This window comes from Phascolarctos cinereus, unplaced genomic scaffold (assembly GCF_003287225.1).
Source record: "Phascolarctos cinereus isolate Bilbo 61053 unplaced genomic scaffold, phaCin_HiC Scaffold_3;HRSCAF=262, whole genome shotgun sequence".
Taxonomy (NCBI): Eukaryota; Metazoa; Chordata; class Mammalia; order Diprotodontia; family Phascolarctidae; genus Phascolarctos; species Phascolarctos cinereus.
The window spans coordinates 110484403-110503600 of NW_027555736.1; the positions used below are offsets into that span (position 1 = coordinate 110484403).

General features: G+C 44.5%; 1 protein-coding gene across 1 annotated transcript in view; it reads left to right on the forward strand.

Moving 5' to 3' along the window:
* The first annotated feature begins 43 nt into the window (after positions 1–43).
* Positions 44–19198, forward strand: part of ALPK3 (alpha kinase 3) — a 45618-nt gene continuing 26463 nt past the window's right edge. Inside the window, 3 exon segments of the mRNA XM_020966483.2 lie at positions 44–256; positions 8811–8849; positions 13904–14025. Of these exon segments, the coding sequence (XP_020822142.2) occupies positions 114–256; positions 8811–8849; positions 13904–14025 (304 nt within the window). The 5' untranslated portion in view covers positions 44–113.

Consider the following 19198-nt stretch of genomic DNA (forward strand, 5'->3'; position numbering starts at 1 on the left):
TGGAGGGGGGCTGCGGGCGCAGATACTGGGCAGGGCGGGGCAGGGCAGGGCAGGGCAGAGAGGAGGGAGCCGTCTGGAGCCGGAGCTAGAGCCAGAGCCTTCGGGGAGCCGCGATGGGGTCCCACAGGCCTCCGAGCCGTGTGTGGAGTTCCGGCCTCCGGGGTGGGGTGGGTGCTGACGGCGAGGACGACGGGCCCGTGTGGATGCCCAGCCCGACCAGTCGCAACTACCTGCTCAGCTTGAGGCCGGAGATCAGGTGCGAGCCGAGGCCTTTGGGCGCAGGGTAGTGGGGGCAGGGGAGCAGGACGGGGTTCCCTCAGTTCACAGTCCCAGGCCGTCTCCAGGAGGGATCCACAGTCACTGGAGGGCAGGGCGGGGTTTGTTGGGGCAGAGACGAGGGGGAAGGGTCAGTTTGCTCCTGGAGAGCATTTGGGTGCCGGGCGGGACAGGAGCTAAAGGAGGGGCTGGGTGGGGAGGGATGAGGGCGGCGAGGACGGTGACCCTATGGCATCCCTCTTCCCCCAAGGGAAAGGGAAAGGAAAGGAAAGAGAGGAGGCAAAAGAATTGGGTAACTAAACTTGTAAGGTGTTGGTGCCTGGCGGTGCAGAGTTGGGGCTTGTGGTGACCTGCTAGGAGGCAGAAAGGGCCCCCAATCTGATCTTAGCCCTGGGGAGTCAGGGAGGGAAAGGGAGAGGTGGGAGCGAGGGGGAAGACAATGTAGTATCCCATTCCATTGAAGGATTTTGGGGACCTCGAGGGCTAGAAGAACCAGGTTCTTAGAATCTGTTGTAGCCAGCCCCTAGGGTCCCAGAAGGAATCTGAGGGGCCCCCAAATAGTGTCTGGATCCCCGTATAGGCCATTAGTTCTCAGTGAAAATAAGTCCATCCAAAGGGAGAATGAAACAGAGTTGCGGTGGGGTGGGGTGTTAGCTTTAGAACGATTTCAGGGGAGGGGCTGGAAGGCTTCGAGCTTGGTGCCTTAAATTCCTTTTGCCTAGAGTCAAAGCTCTTCATTCCACAGAGATAAAGCTTCCAGAGCTGGGGGAGAGAGGGCTCAGCCCTTACTGCCATTCAGGAAGTAAGGCTAAAGGAGTGGTCATTTCTGGAGAGCCAATTTTTACTTATGGGAAGGGGGGAGAGGGCTGAAGACACTGCACCTGTAGTGGGGGAGGGAATGAGGCAGATCAAAAAAAGGAATGGGCATCCAAATATCTGGGGACAGGACTTGGGTTTTTTAGTACGATTTTCTGAGGGGAACCTTAAGTCAGGCTAAACAGCGCTGGAGCGGTCCACAGCCTGGTCATGCTGCTCCTATTTTGTCTGGGAACATTCTCAAGGAAAGACAAATCTTCCTGGCACAGGAGACACCCCCAGAGCTGCTTTGGGATACTGAGGCAAAATTCAGAGTTAAATAGGAGTAGGCCCTGGCTGATGGGGTGACGAGTGGCCAGGACTGGGGCTCCCTTTTGGAGATTGAGGCTTGATTGCTCTGTTAGAAACAATCTGTCTTGTTTAATGTGGAAGGGAGGGCAGAGAGAGGTCCTACTGACCAGCCTTTCTGCTTCCCTCTCCCAGTGATCCCCCAGTGTTTTGAGCAAACTCAATTCATGGGAAATTATCGGCTGTTTAGCTGCAGCAGCTGCACCAAGAGAGACACCTCAGTGCAAAGTCTGAGAAACACAGGAGTTACATATGCAGGTGGAAAAACCTATGGATAGAAATAGAGAGACAGCAACACAAACACATTATCATACAGATCTAGAGGCATGTGTCCCTCCCTTAACTCCAGAGAAGATTTTTCAAAAGGAAATTAGATTGGACATTGAATTAGACTAGCTATTTTGGCTCTGGAATTGGGCTCATTTTAGGCCTAGGAGACCAGGTGGATTGTACAGGAGACAACACCACAACTAGGAAACTCTCTTGGGACATATTGTCCCCTGAAAACAGAACAAGGGAGCAGGTTCTGGGCAACAAGGACATTCAAGAAAAAGTCCACTATGTTTCCCATTTGCCTGGATCAGTAGTATTGACCTTGGCACTGGAGAAGTTCAGATGTAACCGGAACCAGTTTCTGTACAAAATCTGACGAATGGTGTCACATGTCAAAGTACAGGGTTGAGAGTTGGTGTTTGGGACAAAGTTAGATATGACTGAGCCCTGCTTGCCAAGACAAACTCCCCCCTCCCTCCCACTGGCTTTCAGGAAAAACTGGAGTCAAATTTGGATGCTCCTTACAGACCCTGGTAGAGCTGGCTCTTTTGCAAACCCAGAGCCTGACATTCTTGTACTGGTGACCTGTCTGTGTTCTGGCTGGATGTTCTGGCTTTTGTCGGAGCCAGTGAGAGAAGGGGACAGAGGCATAATGATGATAATAATAATTACTTATAATAGTAATAATAACAAGGAGAAGAATAACAGCAATGATGTAACAGCTAGCAATTTGTATAGTGTTTTAAGAATTGGACAGCACTTCGCATCATTTACCCCATTTGATCCTCACAAGAACCCTGGTGCCATTTTACAGATGTGGAAACTGAGGTTCAGATAGGTTAAGTGACTTACCCAGGGTCATACAGCTAGCAAGTATCTCAGAAAAGATTTGCTCAGGTTTTCCTGACTCCAAGTCACTTGTAATATACAGCAGGTTACAAACTTGGACTAGAGAGACCTGAGGAGGTAAGAGAAAGGAGAAGGAATCTCAGTGTAATTGCTGGAGAGAATGTCTTTTGTGGGAGTAGGACAAGAGTTCTTTGCACCTTCCTAGCTGGTATCTCTAGGCTTCCTGCTCTCTTCCCCCATACCTCTTCCTACAATGTGACAGTGTTTCTTCCTCTAGTTCTCTTAGTTCTCCAAAGGGCACTATCTGCTTTTACAAAGCGGCAATAGACTGAGGCAGCAGCTGCTGGTAAATCTGAGATAGCCATCAGTCATTCAATGAGCAAATATTTGTTGAGTGTCTACATGTATAAGCTACGGGATCTGTAACAGCTGGAATATACAGAAGTGGGAAGCAGGAGGACAGGAACAGTCCAAAGGGGATTTACAGTGGCTCTCCACTGGGCTTTTGTTCACTCCCACTTTGGCACCCAGGAGAGGAAACTCTTTAAAGACAACTTTTTTTTAAATGAATTTTTAAAAATTTTGCTTAGTGTTTTGTTTTTCCCCAGTTATGTGTAAAAACAAATTTTAACATTCATTTTTAAAACTTTGAGTTCCAAATTCTCTCTCTTCTCTTCCCCTCCTGTCATTGAGAAAGCAAGCAATTTGATATAGGTTATACATATGTAGTTATGCAAAACATTTCCATAATAGTCATGTTGTGAAAGAAAACATAGACCAAAAAAAAAATCCCTCAAGAAAAATAAAGTAAAAAAAAAAGCATGCTTCAATCTGTATTTAGATACCATTAGTTCTTTCTCTGGGGTTGGATAGCATTCTTCATCATAATTCCTTTAGAGTTGTCTTGGATCATTGTATTGCTGAGAATAGCTAAGTCATTCACAGCTGGTCTCTTACAATATTGCTGTTACTTTGTACACAGTACATTTCACTTTGCATCAGCTCATGTAAGTTAAAGACAACTTTTCAAAGTTGATCTTCATATCCTGAACATGGAGTATGGACACTCAGAACACTAAGGAGCCTTTTCCTTTTAAAAAATATTTTAAAACACTTAACTATTTTTAAATAATAATTTATTTCTTCTCTCTCCCTCCTACCTCCATTAAAAATAGAAAAACAAAATCCTTGTAACCATTATAGTATGTACAGTCAAGGAAAATAAATTCCTGCATTTGCCATATCCAAAAATATGTGTCTCATTCTTCACCTTGAGCCCATCACCTCTCCAAAGAGGCTTTTTGAGCTTAGGCCTCTCATCCACGGCTCTTGCCTAGCTTCTGTTTCCTGCCTGTTTAACCTCCAGTTGTCCTGAGGGGCAATGATAGGCATGGAAAATATAAAGGCTCAGTCTGGAAAACATCAGGAACCTTTCAGGGCTCAGTGAAAAGGGAGGCTTTAGATAAAGCAGTTCTTAACAGTTGTGTGTGTGTGTGTGTGTGTGTGTGTGTGTGTGTCATGGATCCCATCTGGCAGTCTGGTGAAGCCTACCAACCCCTTCTCAGACTAATGTTTTCCCATACATAAAAGACAATACCTAGGGTTACAGAGGAAACCAAAGTTTGATGAAAATAGACATGTAATTTCTTTCCCATCCAAGTTCACGGATCCACTGAAATCTAACCATGGACCCGAGATTAAGAATCTCTGGTTTAGATAATCCAAATATTAGACTCAAGAAATAGCTCACATTTCCGCAACTGGTCCAAATCTGTGATATTCAGGTGAGAAATTCAAAACCATCTCTGAGAAGGGTCTGACCTGGGGAAGAGTCTGACCTATAGTTTGCATGGACTGAGGCAGAGTAAGGGGTTGTAGTGGGAGGCTTTTTCCTTTGCCTGTGAGGGAGGGAGATGAGGGAAAAGGGAGGGAAGGCTGTTACCCAAGAGAGTCTATCTGAGGACAGTTGCTGACGCAGTCCCCAGTCCTAGCTAAGGGGTCCGGCTGTTGTCAAGTAATGGAACATCTGAGTTGATTGTCTTTATAAGAACGCTGAGAGTCCTAGGGCCATTCCTGGCAGACTGGCTTGGGCCTGGTTCCCTGTCCTCACTGTCAGCCGACTGCATTTTTCTTTTATGGCCGTTCTTGGAACTCTTGGGGCTTAATGAAGAATTACTCCCACTGGCTATTCTGGGGATGGGCTGCCTCTGGGAACCAGGGAGACAGAGCTGGATTCAAGCACCTGGTACAGGAGTCACAGGGAACCAGAAGCTTCAACCAGGGCACAGACTCTGCCACTTTCTGCCATCATCGTTTCTTGTCACACAGCTATCTTGGGGTATATTCCTAAAAGTCAACCAAAGAGGACTCTGTCACAGAGCTGTAGGGCCTAGCATGCTAGACTTGGAGTCAGGAAGACGTGAGTTTGAATTCTGCCTCAGACACTAGCTGTGGGGCAAGTCACATGATCTCTCTCAGTTGTGATTTTCTCATCTGTAAAATGATGATAATGATGGCACTTACCTCACAGGGCTGTTGTGAGGCATCATAGTAAGGCTCTTTGCAAACTTTAAAGCACTATATAAATGTTAGCTATTCTATTTTAATAACCCAACAGACATGTGCAGCTTCACAGTTCATCATTAGGTTTCCCTATGTGTAGATAGACAAACCAAGCTGTGAGTCATAGCCTTGTGCCATGTGCCCTAAGGGGCTGCAGACCCACTCCAATCCCAAGTGTGACAACCTGCATTTGGAGTCAGAGAACCTGGGTTGGGTTGTGGCTCTACTCCCTACTTATCAGCGTGATCTAGGGCAGGTCATTTACTGCTCTGGACCTCAGTTTCCTTATCTGTAAAATGAGGGAATCTAACAATATCAGCCCTAGGGTCTCTTCCAGTCCTATGATCCTATTACATTTAATAAAAAGAAAGATGGAGGAGCAGATGAAGCCGATATTGCTTGGGACTGGGAGGTGGGCTAAAGGGAGCAGGAAGCAAGCAGGACAGGATGGAGATGGCTAGGGACAGTGGGATCACCTGAGCTCCTAGATACCACTGCTTATGTCCTGGGCCACCCTGCACACACGGCTTCTTTAGAGTGAATTTCTGAACTCTTAGGGCTAAGAGTTAAACTCTAAGTGGATGTCAGTCCCTGGTTACTCCTGCCTTTCTCAGCTCAGGTGTTTCCTCATACCAAGGGGATGTCTTCCTCCTTCCCCCTTTTATTTTTGGCAGTAGAAGCCACTACCCGTGTGAGTGACTCCATATTCTGTCCCTGGCTTGCAACTAAGCCTGAGTGGTACGTATTTTCTGGTAAATCTCCCTTTCATTCAGTCAATACAGAAATATATACAGATTACCCACTGTGTGTCCAACACTATGGTAGATGTGAAAAACACAAAAGAACTAAGCCTTGAATGTTGTATAGGATCTGAGTAAGTAGAAATGAGAAAGAAAGAAAGAAAGAAAGAAAGAAAGAAAGAAAGAAAGAAAGAAAAGAAAGAAAGAAAGAAAGAAAGAAAAAAAGAAAGAAAGAAAGAAAGAAAGAAAGAAAGAAAGAAAGGAAGGAAGGAAGAAAGAAGAAGAAAGAAAGAAGAAAGAAAGAAAGAAAGAAAGAAAGAAAGAAAGAAAGAAAGAAAGAAAGAAAGAAAGAAAGAAAGAAAAAGAAAAATGAGGCGGTATGGAGATCTGTCTGGTTAGAGCATAAGTACATTTTGGAGAGTCATGGGAAATAAGGTTAGATTAGTGTGGCATTAAATCACAGAGGTCCTTAAGATTCAGGAAGAGGAGTTTAGGGGCAAAAGACAGTGTTAACAACAGTTACTGCGAGTTTTCTGAGCAGAGATATGACATGATGATAGTGTTGTTTATCAGAGGTAAGCCTGATCTATGTTGGTTGGGTTAGGAGGAGGGCAGACCAGAGTGAGACAGTAAAGACACTGCTGCATGGGTCTTATTAGGAAGAGATGAAGACCTCGTGGTGGCAGTAGTCATTGGAAGTGGAGAGAAAGGATGACTAAAAAAAGAAATTTAGATGTATGTCTGGGTAGGATTAGGTGATTGTAGGTGATGAAGGAGAAGGATGAGTCATGGAGGAGTTCATGGTTTTTAGTATGACTAAAATTTTAAGAAGGGGCAGCTAGGTGGTACAGTGGATTGAGTCAGTGGCCTGGAGTCAGGAAGACTCATCTTCCTGAGTTCCAATCTGGCCGCAGACACTCACTAGCTGTGTGACCCTGGGCAGGTCACTTAACCCTGTTTGCCTCAGTTTCCTCATCTGTAAAATGAACTGGAGAAGGAAGTGGCAACCCACTCCAGCATCTTTGCCCCGAAAACCTCAAATAGAATCACAAAGAGTTGGATACAATTGAATAGCAATAACAACACTGCTTAGGATGAGTGAGAGAATTAACCAATATAGGGACATCCAATAGGAGGAGCTAGTTTTGCAAGAAAGATGAACTTGGTTTTAGACTTGAATTGATGGAAATAATGGAACAACTAAGGGGGTCTGTCCTAGAGATATGGACCCAGAGCTTGAGTGAGAGGCTCTGAATAAGAGATGAGATGTGGGAATTACCTTCCAAGTTGGCATATCATTGTTGAAGGGAGTGAATATTTACAGAAAAAATGAGAAGACTGAGGATTGGGCCTTGGTGAATCCTGAAAGTCAGAGGGTGGAGGAGAAAGTGAGAAACAGATAAGAAGTTAAAGGGGATTAAGGAAAACCAGGTTAGTATAGAATCAGGGAAGCCAAGTGAGGGTGTGGGGGGAAAGGAGGGGTTGGGAGGTAAGGTAAGGGGGATAATCAATGGTATCAAATGCAGTAGGAAGTTCAAAGAGAATGAGGATTGAGAAACATGGTGACTGAATGTATCAAGAAGGTCATTTGTGAGCTCCCTGAGAGCAGTTTTGGTTGGTGGTAGGCACAGAAGACAAGCACAGGAAGCAAGTGTTGAGAAATTGGAGGCAGCCCGTTTAGATTGCTCAGAGAGAAATTTGCAAGTGTAAAGAAAAGAAACAGAAGAGTAGCCAGCAGGGTCAAGAAAAAAATATTTTTTTAAGAAAAAGGAGACCCATGCATGTTTTAGGACAGAAAGGATGGTATTTAAGGAGAGAAATGAAAGGTTTTGGAGAGAGAGGAGGCAAGGGTGGGAACAAGCCCCCTTAGGACCTGAAGAGGGATAGGATTTTTTGGAAGTCACTCAGCCTTTTTGGAACGCAATTTCCTCATTTGCAAGGTGAGGAAGTCAGAATAGACGATTTTGAAAATCTTTTCTGGTTCTAACTCTATGATCCTATGACATAGGGTACAGGTGGGACACACATCTTCCTTTGTGATTGGAGGATGGGACAAAAGGTTGTGGACAGGGACAAAAGTGGTGAGATAATGGTAGTTGAGAGAACTTTGACCAGGGAGCCTTGATCCTTTCAGTGAAGTTGAAGATCTGAGATCATTTGCTTTTATTCTTCCTTAGATCTCTGTGAATCATTGACCCTTAGGGAGACCCAGAGATTTAGCCTATTTCTACTTCTCACCATTTCTGAATCCTCCTTTGGCTTCCCTAGGAAGGAAAGATTCTGGCTGCTAGCCAGCATCTCTGGGGAGAAGGGATTCACTGGATGCAATGTTAATGTTGATGGAGCAGGGCATCTTGAGGTTCCTGCTGGATTAACTGCTTTCATTTCTTTCCTATTCTTCAACCCTCCCAGCTGGTTTGTGTTGTGCCACCTCTTTAACCATTTAACATGTTAATATAATGGGTGTTCTCAAAGCCAGCCTGCCCCTTGTTCTCAGGGAATAGTGTGAAAGCTCTCCCTTGGGGTGGGGTGTCTCTGGTTGGGTGCTACTTCCATAGCAGGGACCTTGGGCAAATGGAGTGGGGCTTCCACTCTACATATCAAGGATGTACATGAATTGTCACACATCCCTTACAGTCCTGGAGGGTGGGGGGGGATACTGGATCCAGTGGGATATATCTTTCTAAAGTGGTGTCTCCTAAGTGGATTCCTGCCTAACCTCATTTCCTGGATTCTGCTGCTAACGAGCTCTTGGTTTCAGGGATGTTGCTGTCGGGCAGTGGGGCTGCTTGCTAACTCAAGCAAGCCGACTAAGACAGCTGGACTCTTTTAATAGAAAGCCTGTCCAGTGCCAGATGGCGGGTGATTAATACTCTCAACCATTGTTGACTTCCCCTCCTCTCTATGCTTTTCTGCCTAATGGTTCTGTTTGCTGTTTCTGCTTAGCTTATCAAGCAACCGGTTCTCTCACCCCAGCTCTGGAAGGTAAACTCATCTTGCATTAAATTTCTCTGACCACCCCTTTTCTTGGGCCTATGCACTGGAGTTGCCTCTGGGTGAACGCTTGGACACTAACTAAGCTGCATGGGGTGGGGAGGGAGGAATGCTTGGGGAGGGAAAGAAAGGAAATGGGGTGGGGTTAGGGCACTCACATGAGCCTGGCTCTTCTTGTAGGGTCCAGATTTGGCCCTTGCATGACTTACTTAAACGCGTGGAGGGACCAAGGGTCAAGCTGACCACAGATGAGTCCTTAAGATGGCTGGAGCAGTCTATCTGTCTTTTAAGGGGAAAGGAGATTTCATTCTAGAGGTACCATGGAAAGAGAATGGGACCACCAGCCAAATGGCCCAGTTATTTTTCCTATTGTTCTAGGTTTTTATAGCTGGAAAGGAGCTACTTGTCCTCCTAGCTCTATCTTTTCATGTTCCCTCGCTTTGCTTCGTGTCTTCTCTCCCAAGTCTGAGATCTCTCCTGATCTGTTTGAGCTGCTTGGTATGGTCAGGGATGAGAATTGTTCTTGTCCTCTTCCTACCCCTTGGTCCAGTCCCAGATTGGTAGATTTATGAAGAGCTGGTCAAAGGCCCTTTACTGAATGAGAGAAAGTCTTTTCATAGCTAACACAAGAAGGATTTTTTTAAAAAAACTATATACCCTAAACTATACCATGGCACAGTGAGTGTGTGGTTTTGAAAGACCTGAATTCAAATCCCAGCTTTATCCCTTATATCTTTGTCACTTAAGTCCCTTAACCTCCCTGGCCCTTAGTTTCCTTATCCATAAAATGAAGAGATTGAACTAAATGTCCTCAAAAGTTTCTCCTAGCTCTCATTTGATCTAGGTGGTAAAGGACTTGACACAGATTAAGGGAGACCTGAGTTCAAATATGATCTCAGATGCTTTCTAGCTGTGGGGTCCTGGGAAAGTCACTTAACCTCCTTCTGTCAGTTTCCTTAATGGTAGAGTGGAGATAGTTAATAGCGCCTACCTCCCAGGTTGTGAGGATAAAATTAATAGTATTTGTCAAAGTATTTTGCAAACCTTAAAGTGCTAGATAAATGCTAATTACTATTAGTATTATCATGATCTGTGATCTTATAAGTAACAGCTTAAAAGGCCTGAATTTGAGCATCACCATAAAATGTGTGATTCAGTTTCTTTTTGGTTTAAAGATTTTCCCTAACTGTTCTTACTGCCAATGGGGAGGGAGTTGTTATCTTTACCTAGTTACTCACTGTATATAAAGGACCTTTCCAGATGTTTACTTATAAGTGTTAATATGGAACATGAAAATGCCTTCATCCTATGTCTGAGTGGTTTTGGAGGAGAGGGAATGAAGTTTTAGGAACAGGGTGGAAGTAGCTTGAAGGAGCTGAGTGATAATATTCTGTCTAAGAAAATGTCTCAGATCTTTCTCCACCCCCCACTTAAAAAAATACAGAACCCGAGAAGAGTTCCATATGTCATTCAAGCTGATTTACTTCAGATTTTTCCATTTTAAACTTTTTATTCTTCCAAACCTAACCCTTCCACCCTGCCCCCTGACCAGAATCTAGTCCTGGACCTCAGGTTTGGAAGGTTGAGCCATAGATTTTTAGCAAAGGCAATCAAAACAGCAGATAGTGATTTAAGTACCTATGGGGTGTAAATCACTCTACTAGGTACTATGAATATACTTTAATTTTTTTCAGACCTATACTTCTCTTGGTGTAGAGAATTTTGAGCATGGAAACTCCTTTCTAATCAGCCATTCTTTTGCGTTTTGGAACCTTAGAGAACCATCTCAGGGCACTGAGAGAGATTAAGGGACTCCTCGAGGGTCACAGAGCTGATATATGTCAGAAGAGGCCCTTGAACAGAGATCTTTCTCCTGACCTTGCAGTCTGCTCTGTCCATTGTACCGTACTATCTCTTGATTATCTTTGAAATCCTGAAGTCTTCATGACTGTTTTTTTCTTTCTTTCTGTTTGACCAACCTTGAGAAGAGGATTTGGTCTAGTGACTAGAGAGCCAGCCTGAAAGCCAGGAGGATCTGGATTTGAATCCTATCCCTGACCCACACTGGCTGCGGGACTCTGAGTAAGTCACTCAACCTCTAGGTGCTTTGGCCAGCTCTCCAAGTTGCAGAGAAGATGCCAACCTGGATTGGTAGAGGGAGTTACCTCACTTGGAAATTCCCTATACAAATGAAATCACAGGTCCCATCCCTATCAACCCTCTTATCCATGGCTGAGAAATCTTCCTCAGACTTCACTGAACAGTTCTAGTCTTAGAAGACCAGGCTGAGGCTTGGAGAGAAGATGACATTTCAGGCTTGCTTTGTGATTATAATAGAATGTAGGGTATGAGTGTTAGGGTTGGACTTTTGATAAGATCATAGAACTGCCCAATGAAGATCTCTTTTTACAATAGAAGTATACCCCACTTGTGTCTTCAGTTATTTAGGAGAGGATTAGCCTGTTAGATTTTCTCTCATATTATGGTGGTTAGGCAGTTTGGGGAAGTGAATAAAAATGTTTTATGGAGGTGAGCATTTTCTGGCCATAGTGGGTCATCATAGATCACACCCAGAATTGTTACTAGGGGGTTTTGCCCCTGGGGAAAATGCTAGAAACTGTACCCAGGGAAAGTAGCACAAATTTGAGTAAGGGTAGGTGGAAGAGGGCAGTGGGTTTGTGGGTGGAGAGAGAAGCTCACCCCAGCACCATCTGTTAGCTTCCTAGTTGAACTAATGATTTTTGCTAACTAAGTTCTAATCTCTGTTTTTCTGTGTTGCTGAAAGGCTATGGGTGTTATCAGTATTTGTTCTAGACAAAGCCCAAGTTGCCTAACCCTAGTTATATACATACCCAGGTACATTCCATATCTAAGTGGCTGTGGAGGAAGAAGAGAAGATTATTGAGGCTTATTGAGAATGAGATTTGGAAGAAGTTTGAGATACAGGGCCTGCATAGTTTCATCGAATCTGAAGCATGGACTATGAACACGAAAGCCTCTCTTATCTATTATTAACTCTGTGCTATCACTGTGGGAAAGGTTCCACATGAGGAGAAAACAGCTAAGCCAAGACACCTACCTGGGTTCAGAAGGCCTGATTTTTCCATAAAGATTCTTCCAGAACATTGTCTCTTCCTCCTTTCTTTTTACTGGCACCTAACCCAAATCTACACCGGCCTTGAGAATGAATAGAAAATATTCATAAATTCCCAATAAGACATGGATGTGTGGGTGTTGTTTGTGGCCTCCCTCCATAACTATCCCTCCGTCTGCACTAGAGAGGGTGGCTATATGAACAGGCAGACATTTCCCTAGGCCCCCAGTCTCCCCTTCCTAAGAATTTCATCCCCAAGCGTAAGCCACTCTGAGCGACTCATCTCCCACAGGCTGTTACTTTTGCTCCTCCATGGTCTTCCCTGCACTTAGTGAGAAGAAATTATGGGGGGAGGAGAGGGTAGGCACAGTGTGTGCAGATCATATCACCGGTGTGTGAGTGTGCTTCACGAGTGGGAATGCACTTGTTTGGTGATCTGTGAAACACGAGTGTGTCTATGGAGTTGTGCAAAAAGGAGGGGAATCTCTGCCCTTGCTTACTCATGGCATGGTGAAGTGCCTGTGAATTTGGAGAGAGAGACATTAGATCTGTCCACAGGGAACCACATCTCTCATCTTTTACAGGGGAGGAATTCTCTTACTGGAAACTCCCAGCTCCCAACATGCATTTGCTTTTACAGTCCTAATACTCCCTTGAGTTTCAAGCCCTCTTTATGTTTTGCTATGGGTGGCACTGAGCCCCAGAGTATTCAGTGGGAATCAATTATCTGCAATTACATAGACTTGTAAGCTCTGGAAGGGATTTGCATATCCTCTGGCTTAGTAAATATTTGCTGAATTGAATTCCCACTCCAGCTTTGTGGCCCTGCCTAGGCTCAAAAGCAATTAAAATAAATCTCTCTTCTGGATTCTGTAACTCCAGAGGAACTAACGAATATTCTGCTTGCCGTCCAAATGTGGGGCCCTATAGCCTTTCTGCTTGGCAGATTTGGCCCCTCCTCCAGCTTAGTGTCTATTGCCCCCAAAAGGCAAGGGCGTCTGGAGCCCACCTAACAGTTGGTAAGCAGCATCAGTGTCCTAAGAAGGGCAGCAGGTGACCTTCCTGGAAGGTGGTTTGTAGGTATGGTGACCATCTTTTTCAGACCCCGACCTAAGACCCGTGGTCTGAGAAAGGATTATTATTATTATTGTTTTTTTACATTAAGACTGCCTCATAAAATCTAGGACTTTTGATTGCAATAGACAGGGGCTAAATAGAAGGCCAAATATCCTTGAGACGCTGTTTAGTATCTAAGTGTGGCATAGAAAATGGACCTGAAGTCTGTGAAGCAGGTAACCCAGGGCCACCTGAGGCTGCTTTGCCTGGCTTTTTCCCAGGGACAATACCTTGAGGTCCAAAGACTGCTCTGTTTGGGAAGTGTAAGCCCCAGGACTCCTGCATCTACACTTCTTGTGGATTGGTGGTTAAGCTTTAAAGGCCTAGAGATGGAGCGTTGGAAGGGAAGGAGGAGTTCCACCTCTCCTTTTCCCTGGGCACCGCTGAGGTCTGCCCAGTATTTATGTATGTGTCTTGTCCTCTCCTTTGCATGAGCTTTTCAGACCATGCTCTTCTTTGGAGGCTGCACCAAGAGGTTGAAGTGAAGACCGCCAGTGGAGGGGTGTGGTGGGTAGAAGGGCTTGAGGTCAGCTGCAATTGTGCCAGATTTTATATTGAAATCTTGAGCCTCCTGGTTATCTGCCAGATGGTGATGGTGTACAGAATAACCATTTGGAAAGTGTCTGATGGCCAACCAGGAGCCAAGTCAGCTTCCAGGGCATCCAGTGCTCCCAAAGGGGTACTGGCTTGCAGGGTGTTGTTTGGAAGGAATGTCACAGAAGTAGAGATTCAATCTGTAGGGGCTCTTTCTACATGCCAGCTTGTAGGCAGAGGGTGATATGTTTTCTGGGGAGAGGAGGGAGGAGCTGCTCTGACAACTTCTTTGCCTTCCCAGGAGCACCTTCTGCTCCATCATTGCCCAGCTGACCGAGGAGACGCAGCCCCTGTTTGAGACCACCCTCAAGTCCAGGGCTGTGTCTGCAGACTGTGATGCCAGGTTCACTTGCATTGTCACAGGTAAGGATGCCTTTTGGGACCATCTTGTGCTGATCACCAGAGACTTCAGGTTAGGGATGAGGGCTAATGTGACCTATGCTGACGGGTGACAAATAGATGCATGTGTCTGCTCACTTGACCTGTCCTTGCCAAAAGTGTGCTGTTTGTTTCGCTGGTGGCTCCAGCTTCCCCCAGTTTTTGGCCTTTTCTTCCCCTTCACGGTGTATCTTCCTTGTCTCCCTTTAGGGCCCAGGACCTCAGTAGTTCCCCCTTCTTTGCAAACCTGTCCTCAAGCAGGAGAGGATAGGAGAACCATAATAACAATAAGAGCTTACATTTGTATGGCAGTTTTTAGAGGCAGAGATCTTTCACATACTTTCCCCCATATACTTCACATTTGAGTCAGGGCAGGTGTTATTCTACCCATTTTGCAGATAAACTGAACATCAGAAAGGCAAGTGGCATAGCCATGGTTTAAACTTGAGTCTTCTGACTCCACCAGTCATTGTTCTTTCTCCTGTTCCACATTACTTCTTTTTTTTTTTTCTTCTGCTCACTGGAAACCTTTCCTAATTTTCCCGACTCCTGGTGGCATTCCTTTCAAACTGCTTTATATTTGATTACTTTTAATTTGTTTGTATCATTTAAAAATGGTTATTCTGCCTATACGTATGTATCCTTGTTTTCTTTCCCAGGCATCTTGGAATATAACCTCCTTGAGTGCAGGGATTGTTTTTCATAGGGTTTGTATACCTAATGCCAGGCGTGGTGCCTGGCACATAGTAAATAAACACTTACTAAATTCTTGTTGATTGATGCATATTCATAATATACTTAATGTCAACAACTAATAATAACATGACATTTATATTGCACTTCAAGCTTTGTAAAATGCTTTATATACCTTATAATGGATATTGATGTGTCATGGCTCCTTCTTCTTGGAGCACTGTAAGCAAACATTTTCATCCACATTACTTCTTAAACAGAGGCTGTGTCTTTTTGGTCAGAGTAGGACGGTAGAACTGGAAAGGGACCTTGGAAAGATCACCTTATCCATACCATTCATTTTACACATGAGGCAACTGGAGCTTAGCTTGTTGTTGATTTTAAGAACAATAACGTTTGTACAACTTACATTTATGTAACACTTTGAGGTTTGCAAAGCACTCTACATGCATTATCTCATTTGATCCTCAGATCAACCCCTTGAAACAAATAGCACAGCTATTTTCAATCCCCATTTTATAGTTGAGGAAACTGAGTCTCAGGGAGGTTGTGACATGTCACACAAGTAGCATTGGAGATCCAATTAAAATGTAGTTCATTCCTGACTCCAAGTCTAGTGCTTTCTTCCTACACTATACTGCCTCTTTCCTAGTTGTATAAACATATTAACAAGTCACAAGCCAAAAGAATGAATCTCTAACTGTGGAATTCCAAACATCAGGAAGCTGGTGGGAGAAATATTTGCAGAGTAAAGGGGTGTTTTCTGGTATTCTTGAAATTATATTATGGGGGTGGCTGCTTACCCCCTTGTGCTTAAGACTAGCTTGTTCTGTGCATATATCTATGTGGGAGCCCCTGTGCCAAAATTCCTGTATTCATATACCTGTGTCTTGGTGTGTCTGCTCATTGTTGTCAGCTACTTTTGTAGAGGTGGTGGTTGGTTCAGTGTGTGTATGTATGTGTGTGTATGTATTTACAGAAGAATTCCAGCATTTGCTCAACACTAGTATCATTGTGGTATTGAGAGTCATATGCTTTTATGACTGCATGTTCAGGTTAGTAGGGATCCAGATGACATTTTCTTTCTTTCTTTCTTTCTTTCTTTCTTTCTTTCTTTCTTTCTTTCTTTCTTTCTTTCTTTCTTTCTTTCTTTCTTTCTTTCTTTCTTTCTTTCTTTCTTTCTTTCTTTCTTTCTTTCTTTCTTTCTTTCTTTCTTATTAGGGTGAAGTGACTTGCCCAGGGTCACTCAGCTAGTAAGTGTCAAGTGTCTGAGGCTGGATTTGAACTCTGGTCCTCCTGACTCCAAGGCCAGAGACCTATCTACTGCGCCACCTAGCTGCCCTCAACAAACATTTTCTGAAAGCATACTAAAGTAATACAAGGCACTATGCTAGACTACAAGGCGATAATGAGAAAAAAGATGGTTCCTGCCCTCAGAAAGCTTACATTCTATCATATGCAATAAATCTGTAAATAAATCAAAGACAAAGAAAATTGGACGGGAAGAGAGTGCCAACCACTGAGGTGGGGGAGGAGCCCAGGATAGCTTAGCAGAGGGCATGCACTGGAGTTTAGTTTTGAGAGAAGGTTTCTGAGAGGAAGAGATGAGGTGGGAGTGAATTACAGGAGTGGGAAATGGCTTGTACCAACGCCCAGAGATGAGGGATGGAGTGTTGAAGTAGGAGAATGACTAGTAATCCAATTTGTCTAGAATTTAGATGAACTCAGATAATTTCTCAGGGAATGCTAATTCAGAGTGCAGGTCCCAGGAAAGCTCCCTTCCTATATCAAGCCCCGAGGTGGAGTAGGGTTGGCCTCCTTGACAGATAAGAGTCTGGACAGACAAGAGAGAACTGAATTCTGGGACCTGGAACACTATTCATCCTAAATAAGATTCTTTAGAGAGCTGACCACTGCCCTCTAGTCACTGGAGCCTATTTGCTGCCCAAAGGAATACTATGTGCATCAATGAAGGCTACACAACATAGGATTCAGGACCCTACTGTCCACTGGAATTTCCCCCTCCTAACTGGGCAGTCATTGTGCAGAACTGGACATAAAGCTAGAAAGAAATCTGGGCAAAGGATTTAACAAGGGTCTGAAAAGAGAAACTGTCCCTGTTCTATTCTCCTTAGGGGAGCCTCTTGCTTAAGTATATGGCCTTAGCTAGTAAGAAAGACTAATCAGGGCAGAGAAAGATTTTGAGGATTGTAGCCCTGGATTTTCCAGGCTCAGAACATATCCTGTCCATCCCCAAAGGGATAGAAACAACATGGTATGAGATAATGTATGGAAAGAGTTTTGCTGCAAAATAGGCAACTTCCTCATGGATTCCATGCAGGAGGAAGGGGAAAAAGGGAATAAGGAGGCATGTATTAATTTTTATACCTGTGAATATTTTTAATGCCAGAAAATATAACTGTCTATGGCAAATAGGTATTTATTTAATGAAAAGTCAAGTTGCCTATGTTGCTTGTGGTAGATAGAATTTTTAAATGTTGCCTGGGGCATAAAAATGTCATTTGCTGGATCTACTCCTGATGATGGTACAGTGACTGCCAAAGCTACAGGTGCTTAGAAGGACACAACTTATCCCCAACATAATTTCTTTCATTAACCTGAGCACTGTCCTGCTTGGTGGATTAAGGTCACTGTTATTTAGCCTTCCTATGGCTTTCATTCCCTTTCCTGTTTGTTTGACATAAAGTCATGATGCTTTTGTCTTCTCTCTTTGGGACCCTCCTGGAATAGAATGGGGATCCTATCAAAAGTGATCCTATACATACTGCTGTATCCTATCTGCAGATCTGGGGGAGGCCACTTAAAATAGGGGAGCAGAGTCAAGAAAAGCCTGAAAGTTCACTCTGGTCTGGAGCAGGATTGGGAAAGCAAAAGCATTCCAGAAGGGCTTAGGTCTTCAATTGATATGGTCCTGAACCAACCTAGACTTTGAGGCTCACCCCAGAGCAGACCTAGACTGAAATCTCCATGGCCTTCCTTCCATCAGCCCCAGTCCTTTGAGGGTCTCCAAACCAAGGATGGCCAAGACATGGCTGGATCAACTAGCTACTACTTTCAAATCTCATTTTTCTTCTGTTCAGTAAGCTCATAACCCAAAAACTCCAAAGCCTTGTGTGAATATATGCCTAGCATGGCTATCTTATGTCTGTGAGGCAGGAGCCCTACAATCTGAGTTACAAAGCAGTTCAGAGGCCATCTAGTCCAACCTGCCTTTCTGTGTAGGAATCTTCTTTCTAACATCTCTGACAGGTGGCTCTCTGGCCTTTGTTTGAATATTCTTAGTGCTGGTGAGCTCACTACCTCACAAAGTGGCCGTTCTCATCATTTGACAACTCCAGTTGGCAGTGACTTCCTTGTGTTGAGTCCAAATTTGCTTTCCTGTGAGTTTCCTTCATTGGCCCCACTTCTGCCCTCCCCTGTTAAGAATACAAGTTCAAAAAAAAATACAAGTTCCTTGAAGGTAGGGGCTGTTTTACGTGCATCCTTGTATCCTCAGTGCCTAGGACAGTGCCTGGCTTGCTATGATTGATGTTTATTAATTGATTGATTCCAGCTTACATCAATCCTGCTTTCTACAGGAAGCCTTTTGCAACCAATTTTGTCATTTCTTTCATGTAAATATCGCATGTTTGGACATAGCTGTTTGCATGTTGTCTCCCCCATTAGACAGGGAGCCCCTTGAGGGCAGGGACTGTCTTTTTGCCTTTCTTTGTACCCCCAGCAGCTAGCACAGTGCCTGACAAACAGTAGGTCCTTAGGAAATGTTTACTGACCGCCTGAATGTAGAAAAACAAACCAAGCTTAATCTCTTTTCCACAAGGCAGCCCCTCAGATATTTGAAGATATCATGTCCCTCCTAAGCCAAGGCGGTAACACGGAGAGATGAAATAGATAGTCTGCTGCTGGAGGCTGTTCTGCTCAGGGTGGTATGAGTGCCCATGAGGGGACAGCTAAATGAATCCTTATCTTGGGTGAGTGAGTGGATGTCTTCTTCCTTGGCAGAGTTGAAAATAACTCGGTGATTAAGTCAAATGTCTTTCTGGGAGAACATTTCCTCAAGTCCTTGAGTTGTTTTGCAGCTCTGAGCCACTGACCTTTCCCTGCCTGTTTGCATAAGCACCACAGTATGGTATCCAGGCTCTGAGACTGGCAGGTTCCAAGTTCCCCGAACTTCCTGCTCCTGAGAGCTTCTTCCAGTTGTCAGGCCACTCAGCTGATCCCTGTGGGAATCTGGGTTGGGAGGCACATCATGGGACAGGGAGGCATGGAACCAGCCTCTCACAGTGGTGAGATCATTCCACAAGATGGCTGAGGACATTTGTGGTCTCTGGCATTCATCAAAACGCACACAGATGCAGTGATGTAACCAGGGGCTTTTAGCTCAGTGGAAACATGGAGCTCACTTTACAGCTGGGGTTGTATGGGGAGAGTGCCAGGGTTGTTC